This window comes from Desmodus rotundus, chromosome 2 (assembly GCF_022682495.2).
Source record: "Desmodus rotundus isolate HL8 chromosome 2, HLdesRot8A.1, whole genome shotgun sequence".
In the NCBI taxonomy this organism is placed as follows: domain Eukaryota; kingdom Metazoa; phylum Chordata; class Mammalia; order Chiroptera; family Phyllostomidae; genus Desmodus; species Desmodus rotundus.
The window spans coordinates 61,696,479-61,724,313 of NC_071388.1; the positions used below are offsets into that span (position 1 = coordinate 61,696,479).

The 27,835-nt window shown below is 33.6% G+C and overlaps 1 protein-coding gene across 1 annotated transcript in view; it reads left to right on the forward strand.

Moving 5' to 3' along the window:
* Positions 1–3,393: 3,393 nt before the first annotated feature.
* Positions 3,394–27,835, forward strand: part of LIPI (lipase I) — a 39,919-nt gene continuing 15,477 nt past the window's right edge. The window contains exons 1-7 of the mRNA XM_045193531.2: positions 3,394–3,439; positions 8,177–8,562; positions 11,206–11,314; positions 13,993–14,094; positions 17,842–17,931; positions 19,011–19,073; positions 20,700–20,801. Of these exons, the coding sequence (XP_045049466.2) occupies positions 3,394–3,439; positions 8,177–8,562; positions 11,206–11,314; positions 13,993–14,094; positions 17,842–17,931; positions 19,011–19,073; positions 20,700–20,801 (898 nt within the window). The remainder of the gene's footprint in view (positions 3,440–8,176; positions 8,563–11,205; positions 11,315–13,992; positions 14,095–17,841; positions 17,932–19,010; positions 19,074–20,699; positions 20,802–27,835) is intronic.

Here is a 27,835-nt window from a genome sequence, read left to right on the forward strand (position 1 = left end):
TTCTAAGAATATTTAATGTTATAAGCTCTGAAAGTCATGCAGTTAGCTCTTTGTCAAAAGTTGATATCAATATATCATTTTGCTATGTAAGCATACTGTATTTCTTAACTTATATTGAATGCATGCATAGTCACAAACATAGTAGAAGCTGAAAAATAATTCACTTGACTCTCAGAATTTGCGGGACCATTAGTCACGGATAAGGTTTATGGGGTAAGTGCATGGAGCACTCTACAAAGAATTAGCTTTTCTTCATTCATATCAGGATATTTTCAACCCCTAACACTATGAACAGATCAAAAATGAAAATGTTTACTAATATGTAATATATCCTCTATAAAACTATAAGCTATGTTCCTATAAAGATATATTTATATAATATAAATTTATGTATTATATTTAATATAATTTATATGTTTTATATATTTTATATATAAATTAGAGCATCTTTCTTCCATTCTTTGTTCAGTTGACTCTTATTTTCTTTTGTAGTTCAGCCCAGGTAGCACCTCCCATAGGTTTCCCTGAATTCTACATTCTAAATTAACTGGCTGCCCTATCTGTGTGGTTCTGTAGTTTTTCTAGACATATATTTTCAAGCCCTTCTCACTGTGAAGTACTGTATAGTAAGTAGATTTTCATACCTAGCACAATCCCTGACACACTTGTGAATGTATGATAAATAGTTGTGAAAATAATACAAGTTAAGCCTGGATATCAGTTATCTGATATGCCAGAATATTAGCAGATGCTTAATAAAAGTTGCATAAATGTATGTACAAATGAATTAATATATGGAGAAACTTGGTAAGTTAGTGTTAAGAGACTCTACTGGGCCCTGGCTGGTGATGCTCAGTGGATTGAGTGCAGGCCTGTGAACCAAAGGCTCACCAGTTCGATTCCCAGTCAGGGCTCATGCCTAGGTTGCAGGCTGGGTCCCCAGTAGGGGGTGCACGAGAGTCAACCACACACTGATATTTCTCTTCCTCTCTCCCTCCCTTCACCTCTGTCTAAAATAAATAAATAATTTTTAAAAAAAGAGATTGTAGTGGATGAATTTTTAAAATTGACCTCACTTTTATTCTTTTACTCATTTTTGTTATTGTTCTGATTTTTTCTAATAATATTTGTCTTAAGTAAACATAATATGTCTTGTTTTACTTGTATTATATATTTATTTTAAAGAAATATTTTTAATATTTAAAGAAATAACTAAGAAAGTGAAAATCATTAATGTCTATCATACACAGATAAACATTTTAAAGGAAAACCTTGCTAACTTTGATCTGTGCATATATTCACAAAACATATTTTAGGAAAATAAACTTTATTAAACATACTGTCTTTCAGATTGCCTTTTCTCCCCTTAAACCATATAATGGAGGCCTTCTTCACCAATAAATATTGATTAGCTTTATCTCATCACTAATTTTAATCCGTAGTATATGCATAATTAGATTAATCCCTCACTGTTAGACATTTACATAATTGCTGTACTTTGGCTATTTTAAAATGCTGAGATAAATATCTTTGCTTATATATCTTTGTGCACATGTAAATATTTCTGTAAGAAAGAATCTTGGAGGTTTAATTGCTGAATCAAAGAGTAAGATCATTAAACATTTTAATACATACTGCTAAATTATATAAAAGATCACACCAAAATATATTCTGATAACTAATGACTCCCCCATCTCAATAAACAGTACTCAACTACCAATTATATTTGCCTATAAAGTGCTTAAAAGCATGCTTGGTACATAGGGTTCAATCAAATTTATATCATCATCATCCTCATTATCACTTTTACAGTATTGTTTACATTGTATGCATGTCTATAAGCTTCTTAAAATCATTTTTTAATCCAAGGAGAACTAATTAAGTACATAAATATTGTCTTCCTAAATTATAGGCATTTTATATAATATTTCATCATTCCTTACTATTTTGCTATTTAATGCAATGGACATTGATAATCCCAACTTTCTCACTATTGACAGTAAGTAAAAAATATGAAAAGGCAATTTTATATTTTGAAACTGCTATGTATTATGCTGTCTTAAATGCCCAATTGACATTTCAATATGAGTTCTTTAGAACAGAAAAGGCAAAAATAATGTGTAAGACTCATATTACACTGTCACATCAAAAGCACAAAGAAAAAGGAAAATTTATGTTAAATAGGAAAGATTTCTCTTTTAATTTTAGTATAAAATGGTTAAGAAAAATCACTTTTAACATGTATGACAATTATACTTTCTTCTTAAATTTTGAAATGATGTAGTCTACTTATATCTTTGTTAGAGAAGGGCAGTTATTATAGCTAAATAATGTGGAAGGACCTAGGTTATTTGGTGGTCTTTAGTCTAATTTTTATGGTGGCACCCTTTTAAAAATGAAGTCTCACATAAAATCTCCAGAGATCAAGAGGGACAAAATAATGATGAAGCTTCATCAGCAATTAAATTGTTCATGATTTTTAACGGAATAATTCATTTTGTTTGTGGATCCTCCAAAACACCTCCTCAGACCTCAGATTGGCTTTTGATAATCAATGATTTAAATTAAACATGTCTGTTTTTAAAGTATCTTTGGAAGTATACAGACTTAAAATTCTAAAAACCAATTTTAACTTTGAATTTATAAGGCATATATTTAGAATAGGTCTCTGTTTTCCTTGCCTACTAAAGTCCATTGCTGGAAGGAAAATAAGAGAAAAATTAAGTAAATGTGTAAAGAAAACCTATAATAATTTTTTAAAAATGTTCATTATACTAAAAACAATTTTTTTTATTTTAAAATTGTAGACTTCAAGAGAGAGGCTAGCATTTAGAATGTTAAAATAGCCACTGAGTTTGGGTTGTAAAATGTCATAAACACGAAAAAGCCATATTTTATATTTGACAGCTTGATGGATATGGATTTCATTATTGATTTTATGGTGTATAAAAACAACTTAGTTTATAATCAAAATGAACATAAACCACAACTTTTTCTGAGTCTTTCCATTTCTATCATTTGCTAACATTACATTTGCTCTAGGCTTTCAACAAATATGTTCTTCCCAACCACTTCTGAAATCCTGAGGCTGAGAGGAATAAAAGAAGATATAATTAGCTTTTTCTTTCCCTGAAATTCAACTTGTGTAGTTGAATGTTTGTGACTTATTACAAAGTCTTTGACTTAAAAACCTGTCTCACAGCCACAAGCTAATTGGGAGAAAACAAACGACCTCACCTTCTCAACAAACAGGGTGGAGCAAAAGTCCAGGGATCTTTTCCATTACAAACTACCAGACTGTGACAATTCTACCAAAGAGAAACCTCACTGAATCTCAGAATTTCTTTTCTGGTGAATCTGAGTGCTTTTTTTTTTAATTTCATCAGATTTCAAATGAGAGTTTGCATATTTCTGTGTTTGATGTGCTGGGCAAGATCTGGTAAGAACTTGATAATTTGATTTATTTTTAAAGATTGTGTATTAAATAAAATCAATATGGTCTGTAGTGTGGGATAGAGAATGCTGACATAATATGAAAAAATATAATGATGGATACTAATGATATGAAACATTACTATGAAGAAAGTTTGTATATATATATATATATATTTAGTAATTTTTATATTCTATATTTCATTTCCAAATAATTAGTAACTAGAAGATATAGAGAACAAATAGAAATATTCAAGAGAAATTAGAATAATTCAGTAATGAAGAAAGTCAGTATTTGAAAATTATGACTAATAAACATCTTGTTTCAGTTGCATTTGTTCAAGTTTCCTGCTTTTGAGGGAATTTTACATAAGTATGTTATCGAAGGCAAAGCGAACAAAGCAAACAATGCTGCAACTTCTAATTTCTTTCTTTCTTCCTTTTTTTCCTTTCTTTCCCTCTCTTATTATGCTAAAGCAAAACCCAAACCAAAACTGGTTTGTGGTAATAAAGTAGAACTTTCTTCTCCTGGTTTTCTAGTTTATGATAATAAAGTTTACTAATTTTACTATGTTATTTATTACTTTATGGCAGTAAAGTAGAACTACTTGTTCTACTTTATGATAATAAGGAAAGTAACATTTAAAATTCATGATGAATCACTTTTTGTAGGGATGTTGCAAAAACATATTTTTTCCTTTGATTTATTTAAAATTCTTGACTGCATACTTGAATAACCTTCAAAATATAACCTGGAAATTCAAATTATTTTTTGTTTCTCTTCCACTAGATATTTAAGCTAATTATAAATTTTGGAAATATTTGTGTTTTATATTATGAGGAGGAGGAAGAAATTTTCCTGCAGCCTCAAGTTTCTTTCAAATGATCTAATAATCAAATCAGCATGAGACAGATTAACAAGAGAAAATAACCAAATTTAATACATATGTATGCATGGGAACCCCACATACATGAGAGATTCAAAGACAAAAAGTGAGAAAGGTATATATGAGATTTTAAGCTAAGGATGAGGTAAGATACCTGGGGCTTCAGAGGGGGAAAGTCATTTCCAGGATGATAATAACAGCTGTTCAGTAATTAGAAGTCTCCCATGCCCTATAGGTAGGTCAAAAGAGAGTATATTTAAGTAATCTCTAAATATGGGTAAGGCCCCTAATTCAAATTTGTCTATATAGTTAAGGGGAGGGGCTAAAAAATTTCTCTTGAGCCTACAGGGTCTTGGTTGCGTTTAGCTCAAACAAACTGAAAACCACAGAGCCATATCTTAGGGTGATTCGTTCTGAACCCTCACAATTCAAATATTGAATTTAAATGGTACTAATATACAGTTTATCATTTATGTTTTACTTATTTGGAAGTTTCTTTATAAGCATGTTATGTTTCTGTAATGTGTAATAATAATACCTTAGCTTGAAAGACAGAGGAATTTGAAGTCCAGGCTCCTAAGCTTTGTGTCAAGTCCTGGTTTACATCTTTCTGACATCACAGTTTATCCTCCACATTTATTGAGCTGACTTTCTGAGATTATTATGTTTTTTGTTACTAGTTAGGCAGTTGCTTATATTCTTAATTGGGAAAACTCATGTGTGTTTAGTAAGGATGTTTCTGTCTCTGTTGATTATAGCAAGGGTCAGCAAATATTTCTGTGAAGGGCTAGATAGTAAATACTTTAGGCCTAGAGGGCCATTCAGTCTCTTGCATCTGTTCACCTCTGCCGTCATAGTGTGAAAACACCCGTAGACAACTTGTAAAGAAATGACTGTGACTGTGTTATAAAAAGATTTATTTATGGACACTTAAATTTGATTTTTATAATTTTCACATGTTATAAAATATTATTTTAACTTTTCAACCATTTGGCAGTGTAAAAACCATTCTTAGCTTGCCAGCCAGATTTGGCCCACAGGCTGTAGTTAGCCAACTCTTCTTTTTCAGTAAGCTGGAAGAGATGTTAAACAGATTAGTTCATTCTCATTTCACTGTTGAAGAAAGTGAAATTCAGAAAAGTTGATTCATGTTTCTAAGATGATGTATTTATGGTATGTCATACAGGACCCCTGAGAATCTTATTTAAAATGGTGATGTTTATCCAGGCTGGAGGTGAAACCAAAGATTCTGTAATTCAAACAAACTCCCAGGTGATACCCATGGGTTTGCAAACCACACTTTGAGTATTAAGAATATAGAAATTTGTAGAATGTATAAACTCCCAGGTGATGCCCATGGGTTTGCGAACTGTACTTTGAGTGGTGAGTATAGAAATCTGTAGAAGCTTACTTAGTAGGCTGTTTCTAGGGCAATGATCTTTTCAAAACCCATGCAATTCTAAGCCCATGGCCTCAACAAATTCATTATTTTTCTCTAAATTGTATAAAAATATTTCTGATGTGACCAGTAACGTATTTTTATTGATTTACTAAAATCAGACATCACGAGCAACTTTAATTTATTAATTTATTTAATTTGTTAGTTTATTTTACCATTTATTTAAAATTAGGAAAACCTGAAAGAACATGGGATTTATGATTAAAAGACCCAGATTCAAGTACTAGTGGCTTGTTATCCCAAGCCAAATCACTTAACCTCTCTGAACCTTATTTTAATTAATTTATTTTTTTATAAAATATTTTTATTGTATTTTTTCCATTACCACTTAGTTCCCTTGTTCTCCCCTCCCCCTGGCAATCACCACACTCTTGTCCTTTTCCATGAATACTTTTTACTGACTTGAGAAGTTCCAAGGAAATGACATATGTGTGTAATTTGGTCAATTATAAAGCAGTATAAACTAGGTTAAAATAAGTTACTGTGGGTTTTTTTCATGATTTTTCTTGCAGCCTTATAAGGGTACTATAGTTTTCTGCAGTTAATTCTACATCTGGTAATAGATAATAGATAATAGATAATAGATAATAGATTTCTCTGTTGATTGTTTTGGGTGATTTATTTTCCTTATATTTTAACAGGGATCTTACTGGTTTATTCCTCATTACTCCTTCTAAGGCCAAGTAAAATCTCAGTTGGTTTGGAATGGACCAGCAGTTTAGATGTATCAGTTGCATTTGGCCTTCTCATGGTTCAAGGTGGTGGGAAAGTGGATGCATACAATTCCTTACACAATTTGTACAGTGTAATAAGAACTGATCCTGCATATGGTTTGATTCATTCCTTTTATTAACTTCCTTATTCCCTAGTACTTAGAAAAAATGAAGAATCAAAGATTTCCACTTGTCCAAGTATCTCTCCACTGTTAACTTGGGAATTAAATGCAGGTCTTGCTTCTCCTTCATTGCCTTCCTCTTATTATCTTTTAAATAATTATTATAATATCACATATATACTTTCCAAACTAGAATGAGTTTAATTAATAAATATTAACATATACTGTTATGGTTTATCAAATATATATTATCTATTTATATATTAGTATATATTTTATTTATCAAAAATGTATATATGTAACTTAAATTAATATTTATGGGGATTTAAATCATTTTATTTCAAGTATTGAAATAATTTATTTTAGTTCATTTTTAAATGTGTTCAGGGGCCATTTACTTGGGATAAACTATTCGAAGTGGAATTACTGGTATAGAGTATACTAACCCTTCTGTGAATTTTTACTATACTGAAAAATTGTTTTCTCAAATTTTTATTACCAAGTTAAACTTTCAGAAGTAGTACAAGCATATACTCATTAAAAAATTTGGTATTGCATACCTGTTTTGCCAAAAAATTTACAGTTCTGAAAAACTATGAAAAAGAAAATATAAAGCAGCTATTATGTCAATGCCTAGTGATTAACTGCAAATGTCTAGCAATGCCTAGCAAATGACTACTGATTTGGCTTAGTTATTTATATTCTGCCCTACTTCTTCTAGGACAGATGGACGAATGGATAGGTAGGTAGGAAGATACAGATAGATTCATAGATATATCGATAGATAGATAGATACATAGGTAAAATGCACACAGGGATGAGAAAACATAAGTAATATTTTAGGTGTTTTACAGTTTTGTGTGATTATGCATAACCCTGTGATCAATGTCTTTACATTTAATATAATTGTTTATTTTATTGATATATATCCTAGAAAGAAAATGAGGAAGAATAAATATTTTAAGATCACGTGTGTGTGATATACACACATAAAATGTCAAAAGGATGTTGTATTAACTTATGTCTCAGCTTCCATGTATATGAATAGTTGTTCCATTACCCTCACAAATATTGAGTATTAAAAGGATTCGTCTTTTGTTTAATTTGACAGGAAAAACGATACCATTGTTTTGATTTGTATTTATTTGATCACTAGTCAGGTAAAATATATTTTTCTAATGTTTATTACCCACATACAAGTATTTTCTGCAGACTTTCTGTTAAAGTTGATGATTTATCTGCTTTTATTGATGCACTTATTCTTTATTAATAATATTAATGATTTAATTCACATTAATGCTATTTTTCACAGATAAAGAATTTTTAATTTTTAACCACATTTCTACATTTTACTGTAAATTTTAAATATTTTTTTGTTCAAAAGTTCTTTTTAAATAATCAACAAATCAACATTGTAGTTACTTAGTAAATTATGTTGAAATGCTAATGAAATTAAGTTCCCTACCCTTTGAGTTTAATCTTATTTTTTGCAAGAACAGCAGGAATGGAATTGAATACTATATCAGTACTGAGCTTAACTGAATTTTTTTGTTTTTATTTCAGAGAATAAAAGACCATGCCTTGAATTCTCTGACTTAAGTATAAAGGATTCCTTCAGAGATTTATTTAGTCCCAAGATGCAGGTGTTTCTGATGACGTATACACGGAACACCCGAAACTGTGCTGAGCCACTGTTTGAGCAGGATGATTCACTTAACGTTAATTTCAATGCAAGTAAGAGAACAGTCTGGCTTATTCATGGATACAGACCAATTGGCTCCGTTCCATCATGGCTCCAGAACTTTGTAAGGGTTTTGCTGAATCAAGATGATATGAACATAGTTGTAGTAGACTGGAACCAGGGTGCTACAACTTTTATTTACAATAGAGCAATTAAAAATGCCAGAAAAGTTGCTGTGAGTTTGAGTGAGTACATTCGGAGGCTTTTGGTAAGTCTGGAATGTTACGTGTTTATGTGTGTTGTACAATCTACAGTGTGTTATGCAACACTACAAAGTGTTAATAATTTTTTAAAATTTTTATTTGTTGAGCTGGGGGGAGAGAGAGAGAGAGAGAGAGAAACAAACAAACATCGATTTGTTGTTCTACTTATTTATGCATTCATTGGTTGATTCTTGTACGTGCCCTGATTGGGAACTGAATCCTCACACCTACGCTCTAATCAAATGAGCTACATGGCCAAGGCAAATAATGCTTTTTAATACTTTTAATGCTTAATGCTTTTTTTCTTGTAAACATGCAGATATACTGCTTTGATGTGGTAATGTGTGCAGCCAGCTATTTTTTATTTGTGTAAAGGGATAATTTTATGCCTAGACATAATCTGTCTTATTTTTTAAAATTATCTTGAAGATTAAATTGCTGTTTTATCTTACAATATTTTAAGGTTTTAAGTTTTTTATTTTACCTATACAGATTTCAGGATAAGGTATTGATTCTATGTGGACATAGGAAATAAACTACATAATCATTAGATACTTTAGATATTTTTTCTGAGTTATAGCTAATATGTTTATAGTCAATCAAGGGTGAATTGGTAAAAATGAGGGGAAAACAACTTGAAAAGTAGCTTCCTTCTGCCAGCCTTGAAAGCAGGTCTCAGTTTCATTCATATTTATCCAGCATTTAGGTCCAAGGTTGGGACAGGTGAGATAAATGCAGGACAGTTTTAAGTCATGTGTTCATTAAATCAACCTAAATGGGGATCCATGTCTTGTCTAGAGAGAGATGGTGTGATGGGCACTCCAGCGAAAAAGGGTGATATTTGATTTGGGGGTCAATCATGGGCTTGAAATCTGCCTTTGAGTTGTGCTGTGCTTATCTTCCAAGTCTCTGCTGAAACTGAGCAAGCGTAACACATCCAATAGGTAGTTACACGTAGTGGTCAGGGGTCAGACGGGCGCTTTTCAAAGACTAAATCCAGCTCATCATCTGTGGAACTTTGAGCAATTGCTTAACCTCTCTGCCTCATTTCCTTAGCTATCCATTTAGAATAGCAAAACTTTGTAACAATATCTAAGTATTAAATGAAATTAATTATTCACCAGTGCCTTTCATATAATAATCATTGAATAAAATCAGCTATTACAGTTATTTTTACATACTCAGATTTGGACTAAACCACACCATCCTTTTAGAGAGACAGAGGTAAAGGATGCACCTCTGTTCTTACTGAAACTCTACATTGCATAATTGATATTTCCTTATAGCAGGGGTCTTTAACTAATTAACATGCACCTCAAACTGTGGGAATTGTGAATGTTAAATAGCAAAATTTATGAACATTTGTAGTGTTAGATAAATTTCTAAGAGTGGCTTTGTTTGCAAAGACTTCATTTTAAGAAGTTAAGGAAAGGTCAGTAACTCCAAACTTGAAAGTGATACTTCCTCAGGTTTCTGGGCACTGCTCTGAAAAATTTGAAGAAAATTATCACCCTGTACTCGGGAAGCCTGTGTCCAGTTTCTCATTAGAAGTAAATGCTCCACATCTTTTATAGTCATCCGATGTGTTAGTGTGTAAACTGGACCAAGACTTGCTCCTTGACAGCATGGGGGAAGAAATTCTCCCTCATTTAAGCTCTTAATTTGCCCTCACCCCCACCCCTACTGGGGAGGAGTGTCTGGAACTCTGAGAGGTGTTTAAAATTTAGGCTTGAAAGATCAAATTTTGTCCCTCTCCAGCTGGTGACCTGGGGAAATCATTTAACATCCATGAGTCTCATTTTATCATCTCTGAGGTGAGGATGATTATTCACACTGTTCAGTTTTCCAAGAATTTTTGACATAATCTGGTTAGCATATATTTTGGAGGTAAACAGACCTGGACTGGAAGTATATCTTTAGCCCTTATAAGTATACAAGTATGTGGCTTTGGGCAACTCATTATCAAACCATATTTACTCAGCATTTTAAAAGTTCCAGGAGCAGCCCTGGCTGGTGTGGCTCAGTGGATTGAGTGCCAGCCTGCGAACCAAAGGGTCTCTGGTTCAATTCCTAGTTGGGGCACATGCCTGGGTTGCAGGTTGGGTCCCCAGTAGTGGGTGCGCAAGAGGCAACCACACATTGATGTTTCTCCTCCTCTCCTTATCCTTCCCTTCCCCTCTCTAAAAATAAATAAATAAAATTAAATAAAAGTTCCAGGAACAGTTTTAGGCAATGGGATAAAAATAAATAACTCAGTGCCATTGTGAATATTCAATATGAGATTTATACGGCACTTGTCAATGTAGCTAGTACAAAATAAGTACCCAGTAATCTTTAATAATTATTATAAAATGCTTTATTAACTCAATGTATTATTTTGCACATACTATTCTACATAATATATCAAAAAGGGTTTAAAATTTTTAGGAGGATTTTTAATGTAATTATTAAAAATGTATGGAGAAAAATCAGGCATTTATGGAAAAAGTTGAATAAAGTTGTAGTTGTTTTGAAATTACAAAACTTATTTCCTATCTTTCAGAAATAGACTAAACTGGAAAGAATAACAAATTTTAAAATATTGAGGCAAAGGGCATAATTTGTGATTTTCTGAAGTGAAAATGGTAACCCTGTACTTTCAATTGCAGAAGCATGGAGCATCTCTTGATAATTTTCATTTCATAGGTATGAGCCTTGGGGCTCATATTAGTGGATTTGTTGGAAAGATATTTCAAGGTCAACTTGGAAGAATAACAGGTAAAATATTTTTGATAAAAAATATTTTTGCATAATTTTAAGCATTAGAAATAACTATTTACATTTTAATAGGTATAATATTTAAGCAATAAAAATATACACAATAATTTTTTGTATTATATTCAAATACTAGTCTTCATTTTAGTTAGTCTTCACTGAGCTTAAGTTACCCTCATAGAATTGAAAATAATCACATTGAGAGTAACTTCTACTGCCCATGGGTCATTTTCAATTCTGTAAGGGCACGTTATTATGACAATCTAGAGAAAAGTTTGGTCCATTTAATGTAAAACATTTCTCATGTGTTAACTAAATATATAAATAAGTATTGTATCTAATTTTTACAAACTTTGATATATTTCAATTCTTTTAAACATTTCGCTGGAATGACAGGAGAATCAAGAGCTGGTGTTCAAGCATAAGGGATTTTGGGTCCCAGTGCCCGCATGTCTCTTTCACAAAATTATCTCACCCAGTGAGCTTGGTAGCCAAATAATGCTGACATGGGTTTTCATGCTTCCCTTTAGGAGTGCTGGTGATCCTTCGTTTTACAATTATAGATTTCCTTTGTATCGAAACACTTCCATTTATGGTAGGGATGGATTGGCTCTAAGGCCGCAGAGCACGGCTGCCCAGGTTGAACTGTGTGCATCTCTAGGGATGTGATGGGAGTGGTGCTCCCCAGTGTTCTCCGGTCTCCAACCACACAGCACAGCAGCCCATCCTGGGGGAATCACAGCCATCTGTTCTTCCTATTTCTGAGATGCAATCTAATTAGTGAGATAACCCAAACTGGAGCACAAGCCTTCTTTTTCTCTGCCTGCTGTCTTCTTGGAGCATGTTTTAATTTTCTGGGGACAGAGGCAGAAGTGGCTTAGACAGACACAACAAGCGTGCATCCACTTCTTCAGTGTGGCATTGTCACTGGAAGGTGGTAGCCAGCTCCTCTCACTGCCTGTGATGCCATCCAGCCAAGAAGGTTCTATTTCCCAGCACCCAGTGGTCTTGGGGTCCAAAGGGTTTCCTGGACCTCACAGGTGGCCTAAGTGCCAATCAGTGAGTGTTTTATTTTAATTTATTATTATTATTTTTTAGTTTTTATTTTTAAGTTCCAGTTGACATTCCATATTATTTTATATGAGTTTCAGGTGTTCAGCATAGTGGTTAGACAACTACATAATTTACAAAGTGACTGCACTCAATAATTCTAGTGCCCACCTGGCTCTGGAGTGGTGGTGATTTTAGAACGAATGGGATAATATCCCTCCCAAACCAACTTAGCTTTTAAAAAACTATGGAGATCCATGTCCATACAAGATTTGTAATAATTTCAAGTGTAAATACAAGGTAATAGAATGTTTAGTGAAGTTAAACAAAGGAGGAGGGGAGATGTGGATAACTCCAACAGATCGTTAGCATGTTTACAGGCCTCTACTGTACCTCACTCTGATCAGTTTTAGTATCGTTCTCATTGTACAGAGTGAAAACTGAGGTTAATAGGATGAATGTGAGAGGGTTAAAAAGTTAGCAAGGAAGCCAGGATTCACACAACAGTCTTTAACACCCAAAGCCCATTTTCTTTCAGTCACTATGCTAGCTCAGTTTAAAAGGCTGGTAATCCTGCTTTATTTTAAGGTGTGTTTACACTCGTATTAGACCAGTTCAAAAGGCCCCACATGCCAAGCAGTTATGAAAGTTTACAAGGCCAGAAGATGTGGGGCTTCCACATCGGAATAATTTATAGGAAGAGAGAAATTTCTGTTTCATTCAGTAAGTGGGCTAAATAAACCAGGAATAATAGAAAGGCCTGAGATAAGCAACATTATATTTCACTTTTTTAAATATCTTTTTAAGGTGATTGTGTCTTCCAGTGCATAGATCTTCTTAAGGCATTTTTTTCTCTCTTTTAATTTATTGTTGTTCAAGTACTGTTGTCTCTATTTCCCTCCCACCACTCCACCCCACCCTAGCCATCCCCACCTCCCACCTGAGGCATTGACTTTATCTCCTCCCTCCTTTTTTTGATACTCTCCAGTAGGTCATGAGCCTAGAATTTTTACTTAGAATTCCAAATACATCAGAAGTATATTCATATTGCATGGAACTTTTAATATATTTTTCCTTGTGTGCATGGTAAAGTTTTGTGAGAAATGAATGCTAAATATGTTTATTTAAATATAAAACAGGAATAAATGTGTTTTATCCCATAGTCTGTACTGCATCTGACAATGCAATCACTTAAAAATCATTTTAGACCTATATATAGATAGATCCGGAGTGAACTACTAAGACACAAGGTCCAAGCTAGGACCAGGATGCCACTGATTTTTCCCCCTTAGGAGCTGAGGAACTTACTATTATTAAAGTTGTACCATCTTTCCTAATTACTCCTTAAATAAAAGTGCTACAGAACCCCACAATGTTTTGTCAGGTGTCTCTAGTGTGGCTTAATACTATATTGTTGATAAACTGAAGAGTGGTAAAAAGTGTTTTTCAAATACTAAAGATACTTGCTATTCACCCAATTTTTATTTATCTTTAAGTTTGTCTTTAGACAGGTTTAAGCTAAAATTGTGCAGGCTTATGTTTATAATGTAATAATAATGCAGACATATTATCTAATAAACAGTACCATTGGACTTAATCACTAGATTGATCATTTCTTTTTTGAATTTCAGGTCTTGACCCTGCTGGGCCGAAATTCTCTGGAAAACCATCAAATGGCAGATTAGATTACACCGATGCAAAGTTTGTGGATGTCATCCACTCTGATACTGATGGTACCAAAGCAGGATTTACTGCTTAATTATTTGAAAATGAAAAAAAGGGATGTAGACTCTTGGAAAGGAGAACATGAGAGGAGAAAGAGCAGTGGAAGCGTGATGATAAACCTGTAACTATGTAGTGACTGTATTTCCCACAAGAATTTTTGGATTTAGTGAAATCCTGTGGTGTCAAATGGCATTCTGCCTTCAGCTTCCTCCTTCAGATTCCAAGACACATCATGTTATCAAAAAAATTGAAATTTGTAAAAACAATACTTCATCCCGTTCATTCTCTGGACAGTTTCATTGATTTGATCATAATGGCCCCCATGTTTAATGCGTTTAGGTTACCATTCACTCCACTCAGTTTCTCACTGTGAGGTGCACCAGCTAGAACTGAGCACAGCAATTTAGGCACAGATAGAGAATACCTTTCCCTACAGGTAGGGAAAGGTTTTCTCTGTCATTTTTAATTATCTTCCTGAGAATGTCTAACAGACTATTGATAGTTTTGACCAGAGTACATTGGATACTTTCAAAGAATAATTTAGATGACCCTGGTCGCCTTTGAAACTGATTATACTAATATTTATCGAGCACTTCCTATACATCAGGCAATGTTTGAATTTCTTTATGTGAATTAATTATGGAATTCTTCTAAGTTTCTATGAGATAAGTGAACATTATCATCCACCTTTTGCCAAAGGGGAAGCTAGGGTCAAGGTCAAAAGGCCAGTAAGTGACAGAGGCAGAATTTGAGACCACACCTTTGGAGTATGGAGTCCACACTTTGCCAGTGTGCCACTCTGATCAGGACGTGCTGTGGTTGTGGGCGTGGGGAGGGTGTGGTGCTAAGGCAGAGACAGGAGCAGGGGACACTCAGACTGCCCCTATTTCTCAGTCTCCTCAGGTTTCTTTTCTCTTTAGTCCAGGTCATTTATTTGCCCTCTAATTCCTCTGAATTCACTGTGTGGTGATCCATACCAGTGATTTTGTTAGGACTATAAATTCCATAGATGACAATTTTTCAACTTCTATGTCTATATGCTGATGGGCTGGGCCTATAATGGGAACAATTCTGCTCCTTATTTTAAATCTAAGTTAACCTATGGTGCCCGAACTTTCATATTCCTAGCATGATAACCCCAACATCTCAAGTCTCTTTTATCTCCAGTTCTTCATATCAGCTTAACATTACCACACACAGCACACCTGCTACCCAGTTACTCTCAACTTCTTTGTCTGAAATTTTCTTTCTGAAATTCCAATTTCTGTTCTGCCTGTGGCCTTTTGAATTAGCCCTTTATACCTTTTTCTTATTTTTGTTCCCATTCGAGACTTTTCCTAGTAAACTCTTTTGGATTGACTTATATAGTCATCTCTCAGTATCTGTAGGGGATTTGTTCCCAGACCCCCACAGACACCAAAATCCACAGCCATTCAAGTCCCTTATATAAAGTAGCATAGTGCATGCATATGACCTACACACATCCTCCCACTTACTTTAACTAATCTCTAAATTACTCCTAATATCTAATATTATGTAAATGCTGTATAAGTACATGTGATATTGTATTGTTTAGGGAATAATGGCAAAAACAAGTCTGTACGTATTCAGTTCCGATGCAGCCATCATGGGCCTATCTACATCGTACATGTCGGCAACAACATCACATTTTTTTCTGAATACTGTTGATCTGCTGTTGGCTGAGCTATGGATGCAGAATCCAAAGATAGGGAGGACCAGCTGTGCTCTCAACATCTTTTGGTGACAGCCTGTCAGATCTAGGTGGCCACTAGATGTCATAGAGATCAAAAGATCTCTTTGATCTTTTCATGACAATTTATATATATTTTCCAAGTGGTGAAATCTAAACTGTAATGTTTTGGGAGATATGCTTAGAAAGTAAAAAAATGATTTTATTAGGAGAAAAGATGTGTGTTTATCTTTAGAAAAAGAAAGAAAGTGGTGATTGGATAAGGGCACATGAGGTGCTTCTAAGTTACTATTTCTTAACATGGGCGTCAGGTGGCTAAGTGGCTACTGGCTATATAATGATCAGCAGCATCACGCTTTATGTTCTTTCCCACATCTATGTGTCACATCTATAATAAAAAAGAGTTACAACCCATATCTACTCTCTTTACCCTTCTTGAAACCAAGGAAATGTATGTCCTAAAGAGACCAAGTTTCCCTGTCCCCTCAACCTGATAAAAGGGAAATAATGTGTCTGAATTGACTGCTTGTAAGTTAATAATAAATATATTTTGCTTCTCCATGATTCCTGAGAAGTCATCTTGGTTTGATTCTACTCCAGTGGCAGATTGGAGAAAATGATGACTCTAAACCTGGAACCCTTAGTCTTGAAACATTGAGTTCAGATGTGAGGACATTTTAAAGATCTCAAAAATTATTGGTCTTTTTAAAATCATTTTCAGAATGTTCATCCTTGCTTAAATTTCACAAACTAAGCGGATGATGGAATGTAAAATGGGATTGGTTAGCATACACTTTCCACTGCCACAATCAAATCACATATGTTCTCCGAATTCTAGGGGATTCTAATGAAGTAATCTAAACTGTGCTCTGTCTTTCCTTATGTGCCGAACCAACTCCCCCATAATGCCCATGCCCAGTTCTCATGCCCTGGAGACACTTCACTAGCTATTTACTTGTTCTGTGACATGCTAGAAGTAAATCAAGTTGTTGCACCTTAATCCTTACTATTGATCTAAGTATTTATCTTTGTTTTGCTAAATTTATTACTGATCTCTCTAAAAGGTCATATTGTAGGTCAGATATTTCTTCTGCTTGAAGTCAAAGCATTGCAATACTATTTGGCAGCAAGATTTTTTTCTAATCACAGTCCTGGGTATTCTGAGCTTGCTGCCCTCTTTCACTCCTATGGATCCCCTGGGTTATAGACCCTATTTTGGTAATGTACACAGAATTTGCACTTTTCCCAGTACCCTAAGGATCTACAGATGTAGAAACCCCTCAAATAACAGCTACATATTTCATATCACTCTGGCCCAACCTGTTCCAACTGAAATACATATGTAATTTTTTTCTATTTGTGAATCTAGCCCTAAGTCCTAGACATTATTATCCAGAATGAGAACAAGTCATCACACTTGCTTAAAAAGTTCTATATGATTTGCTGCCTTCTTCCAATGCTCCCTCTTACACATTGTACTCTAGCTAACCTGATTCTTTGAATACCCCAGGCATGCTCACACAGTTATATATAATACTTGGCTCACTGCCTCACTCACATCTTTCCCATCTCTGCTCAACTCTCACCATGTCAGTAGGAAATTCTCCAACTAAATTACTTAAAAGTGCACACTACCACCTTCGTTAGTCTCTTACTGCTCTCTTATCCTATTGTGTCTCTATAGCACTTATCTGAAATCCTCTGTTTTTACTTGTTGATTATGTCTTACTTCCACTGAAAGCAATTTCCATGATGATACTTTTGCTCCACTTTTCTTCTTCACTTATATTCAGAGCACAAAGAACTGTGATGGGCCCACAGTAAACTGGTGACTGGTGAATGTATTAAATTAATGAGCCATATTTTTATGGGGAATTAATTTGAGGGATTAGTACCAGAAAAAAATCTTTTAAAAAAATTGCATTTATTTTTTCAATTTAAAATGTAAAAGTCTCTTTCAATAGATTTTAAGGACATTTTATTTTATATGTGTTACTGATCTGATTACATGCACTTTGTGATTCTTGGGTGCTCTTCTTCTCAGGTTTAGGCATTAAAGAACCTTTGGGACATATAGATTTTTATCCAAATGGAGGAAAAAAGCAGCCTGGCTGTCCTAAATCAATATTTTCAGGTATACTAATAGCATTTCCAAATGAAGTACACATGATTCAAAATGATGAAAGAAAAGCAGTAGACTTTGTCCCCTCTTAATCTGCAGGCAAGATTTTGATCACCATTGCCCATGAATCAGGAGTTATCGGTGAAAAGTGGTTTAGTTTTATCCTTCTCCGTTTATAAAGGTTACCAGTAGACATCCCATATGGTCATGGATGAGACCTTGTACATTATCGCTTCAGCAGTTTTAGTTCATGATTTTAACATTAGGAAAAGTTTTAAGTCATTGAAGGAGCACATGTTGCCAACCAAGTATCATATAACGACATAAGTGTGCTCAGGATTTAATCTCTACCATCACCATAGTATTGTACACACACGGATTTACAAACTCTTGCACTTGGGTGTTCTCTACGTAAATGGCTGAGCAGCTGCTCCAGGTGTGGAATTTGGCTAACTTCAGAGCCTTAGTGAGAAATGTTCTAAGTTCTCCGGTGGTAACTGGTCAAGTAACACAGTGCTAAATGCCACTGCAGCTAGAGAAGTCTGGTCAGGGATAAGGATGTGAGGCATTGGGAAAGGAAAGGGACATGATAAAGTTTTAAAATCACCTGCTTTCATAGTCATCTCTGACACTGAGCAGAAATGTTAAGGATGTGGGTTCAGACAGGGTAGATTTATTCACTAGTTATTAAGTATGGTGAAACCATGTTCGCAGAGTTTGTTAAATTATTGAAATTAAACATTTTTTGCTGTGTTAATTATTGCTTTAGAAAAATTTCTCATAAATATTATGTAAAATAAATACTAAATTTAAGTTTTTAATGGTGTGATTTATTTAGTTGCTTAAGATAACACTGCATTATCATCAACACTTTAATATTCATAAAACACGGTATTGAGTGGAACTTAATCTTTAATTTTTCTCTAATTTCCTTGAACTTAGATTAATACACCTACAATTCTTTTGCTTGATTTTTAACACTTAAGGAATAAAATTTATTAAATGTGATCACCAGACAGCAGTTCACCTGTTCATGGCATCTCTGGAAACAAGCTGCAATTTTATTTCATTTCCTTGTCATTCATACAAAGATTACAAGGCTGGTTCATGTGTGGATTGTGACGACTTTAAGAAAAAATCATGCCCTAGGCTAGGTAAGAGCGATTGTTATAATTACTATAATTTTTGTGGGAAATGAGTAATATAATTGTTAATATTTTCTGCTTGAAGTTTTCATTATTTATATGTCAATATTTTATGGACAAATTATCTGTGGAACAACCAGAAAAAATAGTTTATTTCCTACTAAATACTTTTAGCATATTTAGTGAGGGGAACTTGATCAACTGCCTTTCTGTGCTCTATGTAATGGGCAAATTTGGTGGTTTAATGATGATCCTTGTTCTTGATATCCAAAACAATCTCATTATCTGTTTGTAGTCCATCTCTAACTCCACTAAAGAAACAGACTTGTGCAATCTTACTGGCACTGATTTTTTTTTTTTAATGTGAAGTGTTAGGACCAAGTGAAAAGGTATGAAGCATAGTTAGCTTTTCATTTGCTGTTAACAAGTAGACATGACTCATGCATGGTTCACACCTTCTGAATTGATAAAGCTTGGTAAGAGCAGTTAAGTATTGTCACTTCTGGGAACTAGAGCTTACCAGTGAGAAATTTAGTAAAAAAAGATTCCACATAAAAATAAAATGTTAGAGCTGGGAAGAATCTCAAGGCTGTTCGTTCAGTGTTTTCTAAAGAGGCTGGTAGACCTCAAGCACGTCACAAGCGTGTAAACATCCAATCAGTATCATGACAAGATCTGCCAGCAATGTTTCCAAAGCCCAAGGGTCTCAATGAAATCGGTAGCAATTACAAAGGCTGAATTAAACAGCCTCCAGCAGTTTTCTTCAGCAGGAGGTTTATACTAAAGGACAGAATTGCTAAGGAGAAACAGGAAATAAGCAGGCCTTGCCGGACTTATTTTCTTATAGACCTGTCAGTTCACAAGACGTTTTGTAGAACTGGTTTTTTTCAGACCTCATGCTGGGGATTGCTTTTCTGCTCCCATTGCTTTTCCATATAAATAGGAAAATTGTGACTTCATATGAACATATAGATTGCTTAAGGGGGCAAGTGAGAATTCATGTTAGACCTCTGAATTCCTAGTTAAGTGTCCTTTCTACTACATTCAGATCTCAAATTTGGAGGTAGCAATGTGGAAATAGAAAAATACATGGACTGAAAGCATCTTAAATATATATGTGTGTGTGTATAATACATATTTCTTATGTACATATAACATATATCTAAATATATATTACATGTATAATACAGAGTGTATGTAGATGCTATCTATATAATGTATACTGTATATAATGTATACATATGCATACCATATTTATATGAATGTATATATAGAAGTATTGGGGGCTGTACTCATCAAGCTAAATTTGGTGTTGAAGTTTTATCTAATAAATTTATTTCACTGAATTTACTAAAAGAGTTACAAGTAAAATTCTGAACATGTAATACAATTATAAAAATGTCTACAAATGGACTGTAGCCATATGGAGTACACTAAGCCCTGATAAGATTTCCAGAGCTTGTATTATCATTGTAATTAAATAAAATTTAAAATTATTTGAAAAATACATGAATATTCTTCTTATTATTATTATACTTTACTTATTATTATGCTTTAGTTTCTTTAAGAATTTGAAGTTTTTGCATGCTATTTGATGGAAGTTCAATTTCTAATATTCTATTTCTCAAATCTCAGGTTATCAAGCTGAGCTATGGAAAGATGTTTTAATAGAAAGAAAAAAAAGATCTCTTAGGACCACTATGTTTTTGGATACTACTGGCACAAATCCATTCTGTAGTAAGTTAACATTTTTAGCAAATAAATGAATGATTGCTTTTATGATAATTTACATTTTATCCAAAATTTTCTTTCTACCCACTCAAATTCATCACACACTTTCAAGAAAGTTTAAAACTTGTTAGGGCCTTTGTTTTTGTTTTAGGTTTGTTATTAATAACTGTGAGTTTGCTGTCATTTTTACTATTCATAATTTTTATCTTCGTTTTCTTAAATAACTAAGCAAACAACTAGAACAGGAACAGAATCAAAGAAATGGGGATCACAGGGAGGGTTATCAATAGGGAAGTGGGAGAGGGAGAGAGGGGGGAAAGGTACAGAGAATAAGTAGCATAAATGGTAGGTAGAAAATAGACAGGGGGAGGGTAAGAATAGTATAGGAAATGTAGAAGCCAAATAACTTATATGTATGACCCATGGACATGAACTATAAGGGGGGAATGTGGGAGGGAGGTGGTAGGCAGGATGGAGTGGAGTGAAGGGGGGAAATGGGACAACTGGAATAGCATAATCAATCAATCAATAAATAAATAAACAAATAAATATAAAAATAAATTTAAAAATTAAAATAGCTTTTTAATTAAAAAAAAACTTGTTAGAGCCAATTGTACAAATTTAAATAAGGACTTGAGTTTTAGATAAAATGAACATATGCTTTGGGTAATATTTTCCCGAAGAAACAATCAAGTCCTTGTTCTTTCCCCCCAATTTACATGATCATCCTTCCCACCCTTACAGTTATGTCAGCATAAAATAGGCAGAGCTGAAGACACCTGTCTACATTATTACCACATTTGGGGGAGTTAAAACTAAACTACATAAATGCAAAAATGCAAATAATAATTTTTCTAACATATTTAGAGTTAGACAAGAGGAAAATAATTGAAGAACAAGAATCTTTTAGAAATATATTAAATAATTAGATTTATAAAGGGCTAGTAAAGAAAGTAAAGTTATTCTGTTTAGAGATGTAAAGCTTGAAGTGGTTTATGAATAAAATTAGTTCCTATTATATTATATGAAGAATCTTGTGAGAAAAGTTTCCAGGCACTGTCATTGGCTTTGATTACTGGGAGATAAGTATTTAAAATAGATTATCATATTTAAAAATATTTAGATCAGTCATTGTCAATGTTTTGTAGTCACAATTTCTGTCAATTATAAGATAGTAAAATTCTTTAAACTTTAATGATGTTTTCATTCATCCAGAATTGAGCCTGTCCATTTTTTAAATTAATTTTTTTATTGAGTTAAATTTATATTTACACACAGATATAAGAAATAATATAGAGAGACCCTGTGTACACTTCATTCAGTTTTCCTCAATTGTAAAATTTCACAATACTATAAAATATAGTATCACTACTGAGATATTGACTTTGGTTTTTTTTTAACGATTTTATTTATTTATTTTTTAGAGAAGGGGGAAGGGAAAGAGAAAGAGAGAGAGAAAGAGAGACATCAATGTGTGGTTGCCCTTCACATGCCCCCATCTGGGGACCTGGCCCGCAACCTAGGCATGTGACCTGACTGGGAATTGAACCAGGGACCCTTTGGTTCTCGGGCCCACTCTCAAACCACTGAGCTACACCAGCTAGGGCAAGATATTGACTTTGATACAATCCATACATCTTATTCATATTTCCTCACAGACTTGTGCTTTTATGTGTGTGTGTGTGTGTGTGTGTTTAGCTCTGCACAATTTAACCACACACATAGGGCTATGTATCTATCACTGCAGTGTAGATATTGACAGTTTTATTACCACAAGTGTCCCTTGGGTGGTGCTGCTCTCTAGTCCTTATAATCTATTAATAAATTTCTAAAATTTTGTTTTGAAAATATTACATGAAGGGAGTAATTCAGAATGTGGCCTTTTTCTTTACTCCGCATAATTCTCTGGAGGTTTCTCCATGTTGTAGCATGCATCAATAATTCATCCCTTTTTATAGCTGAGTAGTATTCCATGATGTGTATGTACCGCAGTTTGTTTCATCATTCGTCTTGGAAGAGCATTAGAATGTTTTTAGTTATTGGCCCTTATCAATGTAGCTGCTGTGAATATTTGTGTACAAGTTTTTGTGTGAGTTAAGTTTTCATTCATCTATCATAAAGGCCTAGGAATGCAATTGCTGGGTCCGAAGCTAATTGCAGATTTAGCCTTATAAGAAATTTATAAGGTGATTTTAGAGTGGTGGTACCATTTTGCATTCCTCTCAGCAAAATATGAGTGATCCAGTTCTTCTGATTTCTTACTAGCATTTGGTGTAATCATTGTTTTAAAAAATTTATTCATTGTGATAAACAAATGGTGATAACCATATTACAATTTTTAATTTTTGCCCTGAATACTTATGATGTTGAATATCATTTCAATACATTCTCTTTAGTGTAATGTGCGTTTGTATATTTTGCCCATTTTCCAATTGGATTTTTTAAACTGGTGAGTTTTGAGAGTTCATTTTAGGTATATATTTTTAATCTTCACCCAATGGTTTGTTTATTGATTTGAGAGAGAGAGAGAGGGAGAGGGAGAGAGAGAAAGATTGATGTGAGAGAGATACCTCGACCAGTTGCCTCCTGTAGGAGCCCTGACCAGGGATCAAACCAGAAACATTTTAGTGTATGGGATGATGCTCCAACCAACCGAGCCACCTGGCCAAGCCTCGTTACCTGTTTTTAATAGTAGCCTTTGTTGGATACTTCATGTGCAAACATTTTCTCATTGTCTATAACTTGACAGTCTTTTAATCTCTTTGCAAGGACTTTTGCAAGGTCAAAAGTATTTACATTTGATAAAGTCTAATTTATCTTTTTTTCCCTTTAATGAACCATGCTTTGGGTGTCTAAGAACTCTTTGCTGAGCCCTAGGTTTCAAAGATTTTATTCTACAATTTTTTCTAAAAGTTTTATAGTTTTATGTGTTACATTTAAGTCTGTAATCCATTTTAGTTTAGTTTTTGTATCATATCTGAGGTTGAAGTTCATTTTTTCCTCTCTATGGATGCCCACTTTTTCCAGCACCATTGATTGAAAAGGCTATTCTTACTTTATTGAAATGCTTTTGTACCTTTATCAAAAATAAGTTAAGCATAGTTGTTTAGGTCTATTTTTATTGGGTTTATACCATGCTCTCTATTCTATTTCATTGATCTATGAGTTTATCCTTTTTCCAAGATCACAGAGTATTAATTACTAGAGTATAGTGTAGTAAGTCTTATTATGTGGTAGAATGATTATTTCTTTTTTATTTGCCTTCATCGTGATTATGTTAGATATTCTAAGGTGAGTGCCTCTTCATATACTTTTAAAATAAGATTGTATATGTCTGCAGAAACTTAACTGGGACTTTGGTAGGAATTACATTAACCCTACAGGTCAGTTTGAAGAAAGAGGACATCTTTGTGACGTTGAGTCTTCTGACTCACGAACATGTTATGTCTCCTCTCCATTTGTTTGTTTTGAATCTTTGATTTCTTTCATCAGCACTTTGTAAATTTTAGCATACAGATCTCATGCATCTTTTGTTACATCCACACCTAAGTATTTTATTTTTTGAGTGATGGTAAAATATATTTAAAAATTTTGTGATCTTCATGTGCATTGTTAGTATAAAGAAATGAAACTGAATCTTTTGTATTGAACTTGTTTTCTGGGATCTTTCAGAATTTTCTCATTATTTCTTGGATTTTAAAAATAGATTTCTTGGAATTTTTTATGTGACAATCATGTCACCTACAAATGGAGAAGTTTTTATTTTCTTCCTTTCTAATCTGTCTTCCATTTATTTATTTTTCTTTACTTACTTCAGTGGCTCAAACTCCCAACGCCGTGTTGAGTAAGAGTGGTGAGAGCAGACATCTGGCCTTCTGCCAGTCTTAGAGAGAAAGCGTTCAGTGTTTCGCCATTAAATACATGTGTACCTGTAAGGTTTATGTATCTGATCTTTATGAAGTTGCAGTGATTTCTTTGTGTACTTAACTTATGAAGACTTTTTCCTTATAAATGTGTTTTGGATTTTGCCAAATGCTTTTCTGGATTACTAATGTAATCGTACAATTTTTCCTTTATCTTGTTGAAATATTGTATTACATTGATGTTTCTGGAGTGTGAACCAGTCTTGTGTTCCTGTCATAAATCTAATTTGGCCATAGTGAGTATTTTTGTACATTGTTGGATTTCATTTGTTAATATTTTGTTGAGGACTTTGAGTCTAAGTTCATGAATGTAATACTGTCTTCATACAAGAGTAATACAACCTCATAAAATGAATTGATAAATTTTCTCTCTTCTATTACTTTCTGGAGTATATTGTGAAAAATTTGTGCTAATTCTTTTTTAGGTGTTCGGTAGAATTTTTGAGGACAGCCACTTAGACCTCAAGATTTCTTTCTTTCTTTTTTTTTTTTTTGAGAGAGCTTTTTAATTACAAATTCAGTTTCTTTCATAGACATGGGGCTAGTCAGATTATCAATTAGACCTTGGTTGAATTTTTGTAGTTTATAGTTTTCAGACTTAGTCCATTATTTTCAGGTGGCAAATTTATGGTCATGAAGTTGTTTGTACTACTTCTTTATTATTTTTAAAATGACTACAGGGTCTGTAGTCATATCTTCTATTTCACTGGTGATAGTGGTTACTTTTGTCTTCTCTTTATTTTTGTTTATGTTGAGAGAAGTTTATTGATTCTATTACTCTTTCTCCCCCAAGAACCTGCTTTCTATTTCATTGATTCTCTCTTGTTTTCCATAATTAAATTTTATTGATTTATGTTCTGTTCTTTGTTACGACTTTCTTCCTACTTTTTATTTGTATTTATTTATTTTTTTCTCTTGAGGCAGGATATTAGATGGTTGGTTTGAGATATTTCCTCATTTCTAATCCTATGATTTTCTCTGTTAGTTCTGCTGTAGCTGTGTCCCACATGCTATGATACATTGTATTTTCATTTTTAATTAGTTCTATATATTTCTTTTTGACACTTTTGGCCATTTTTATAAGCATGTTATTTAATTTCACAGTTTAGAGATTTTCCTATCTTTCCGTTATTAATTTCTCATTTGGTGTCATGGTTAGATAATGAACTGTATAATTTTACTTTTTTTAATCGTGGAGGTATTTTTTTTTTATAGTCTAGGATATGCTCTATTTGAGTGAATGTTTGTTGCATAAGCACCTAAAATAAATGTGTACTCTGTTTGTTGGGTGGAGTCTTCTATATATTTCAATAAGGTTTTGTTGGTTGGTCCCCAATGTTATTGACTCAAAGTTAAAAATCTTATCTAATCTCATTAGATAAAATATTCCAAATCACACCATTTAATTCTAAATTTCAATCAGATTTGGGTGAGACTCTAGATGAAATCCACCTTTGGGCACAGTTTGTCTCCATTTGTGAGCCTATGAAACTGAAGAACTAAGTTACCTGTTCCAAAAATAAGAGTGTTGATACAGGCAAAGGCTATCCATTATAGACATTGCTGTTCACAAGGGAGAAAATGAAAAGCAAATGGAGAAAATAGTCCCAAGCATATTTGCAATTCAGTGAGACAAATTTCATTTGGTTTCAAGGTCTGGGAATAATCCCCTGTGGTTCATTCACCCTGGGTTCTTTCCTTCTGGTTCACAACTTCATATTCTCAGCTCTTAGAGACATCTTTCTTCCTTACTTTTTATTTTTTTATGAATGGTAGCCTGTGCTAACAGCTGAGTAGTTTTATCAGCTTGTTTCTTGCCTGTTGGGCTGTGGAGGTCCCATGTCTTCTTTCATTTTGTACTCTCTATGTCCCTATCAGTCCGAGCCAGTAGTATTCATGCGGCTACAACATATTCAAACACTTGTAGCTCTGCATATATGGTACAGAGATCCATTAAACAAAATGCTCCTCAAAATTTATTTTCCGCATTTTTGGCTTCTGCTGAGATGGCTGAGGGAATCTACAAGTCACATTTTTCATCTTTCCAAAGAGGCTTTTGTGTTACTGAGTGTCTGGCTTGGATCTCTTTGAAGGTGAAGGATTGCCCAGCCACAGTTCTAGCCCTTTTTCTAGTGATGTTCTGATGGTGAATCTGGTCATAAGTACTTTTTCCAAACTTGGTAAGATAAGGATTTTTCAGATCATCAGGGTAAGGTTTGCTTTGGTTTAAACTTTTATCTCAATCTATCTGTTTTCTCTTATATTTAACCATAAACACCAATAACAAATAAGGCCACACTTTCAACCCTTTGCCTAGAAATCTCCTCAGCTAAATGTCCAATAATTTTAATTTATAATTTCTGTTTTCTACATGATATTAGGATATAATTCTGCTAATTAATTTCAAAGTATAAACAAATAATTAATATTCTGCATATTAACAGGTTCCAGAGATTAGGACATGATGTATTTGGGGAGGTATACCACAATTACAATATGCATATGTGGCTTTTCACAGGCCACTGGTATCCACATTTTACCACTTCAGTGAAATGTGGCAACCTCACTTCTACTTGGTTCCCTTTACATTCTCCACTTTTAAATATTGTTGTCTTGAGTGTCAGATTGTGTGATAATTTGTTTCAATCATCTAATAAGATTTACAAAATTCATGAGGAAAATGATTAATTTATTATATGTACCAATATATCTTCACTTTTTTATTGTTCCCCCTTTGTTTCTTATGCTCCAAGATTATTTACTTCATCAATTCCTCTGTGTGTAAAGAAATTCCATCTTACAATAATTAAGAATGGGTCTGCTAATGAGAAATTCTTGTAGTTTTTCTTTGTTGAGAATGTCTTTATTTCTCCTTACTTGGATTGTTTTACTGGATATAAGATTCAGAGTTAGTTCCTTCTTTTAGCACTTAAAAAATGTGGAACCACTTACCTTTGGTCTCTGTGATTTTAGATAAAGAATCTATTGTGACTCAGGTTGGTATTCTGCATCATTTCTCACTGGCTGCTTTCAAGATTTTATTCTTTATTTTTAGTTTTCTGAAGTTTAATTATGATATGTCTTGGTGAGGATTCCTTCAGGTTTATCCTGTTATGC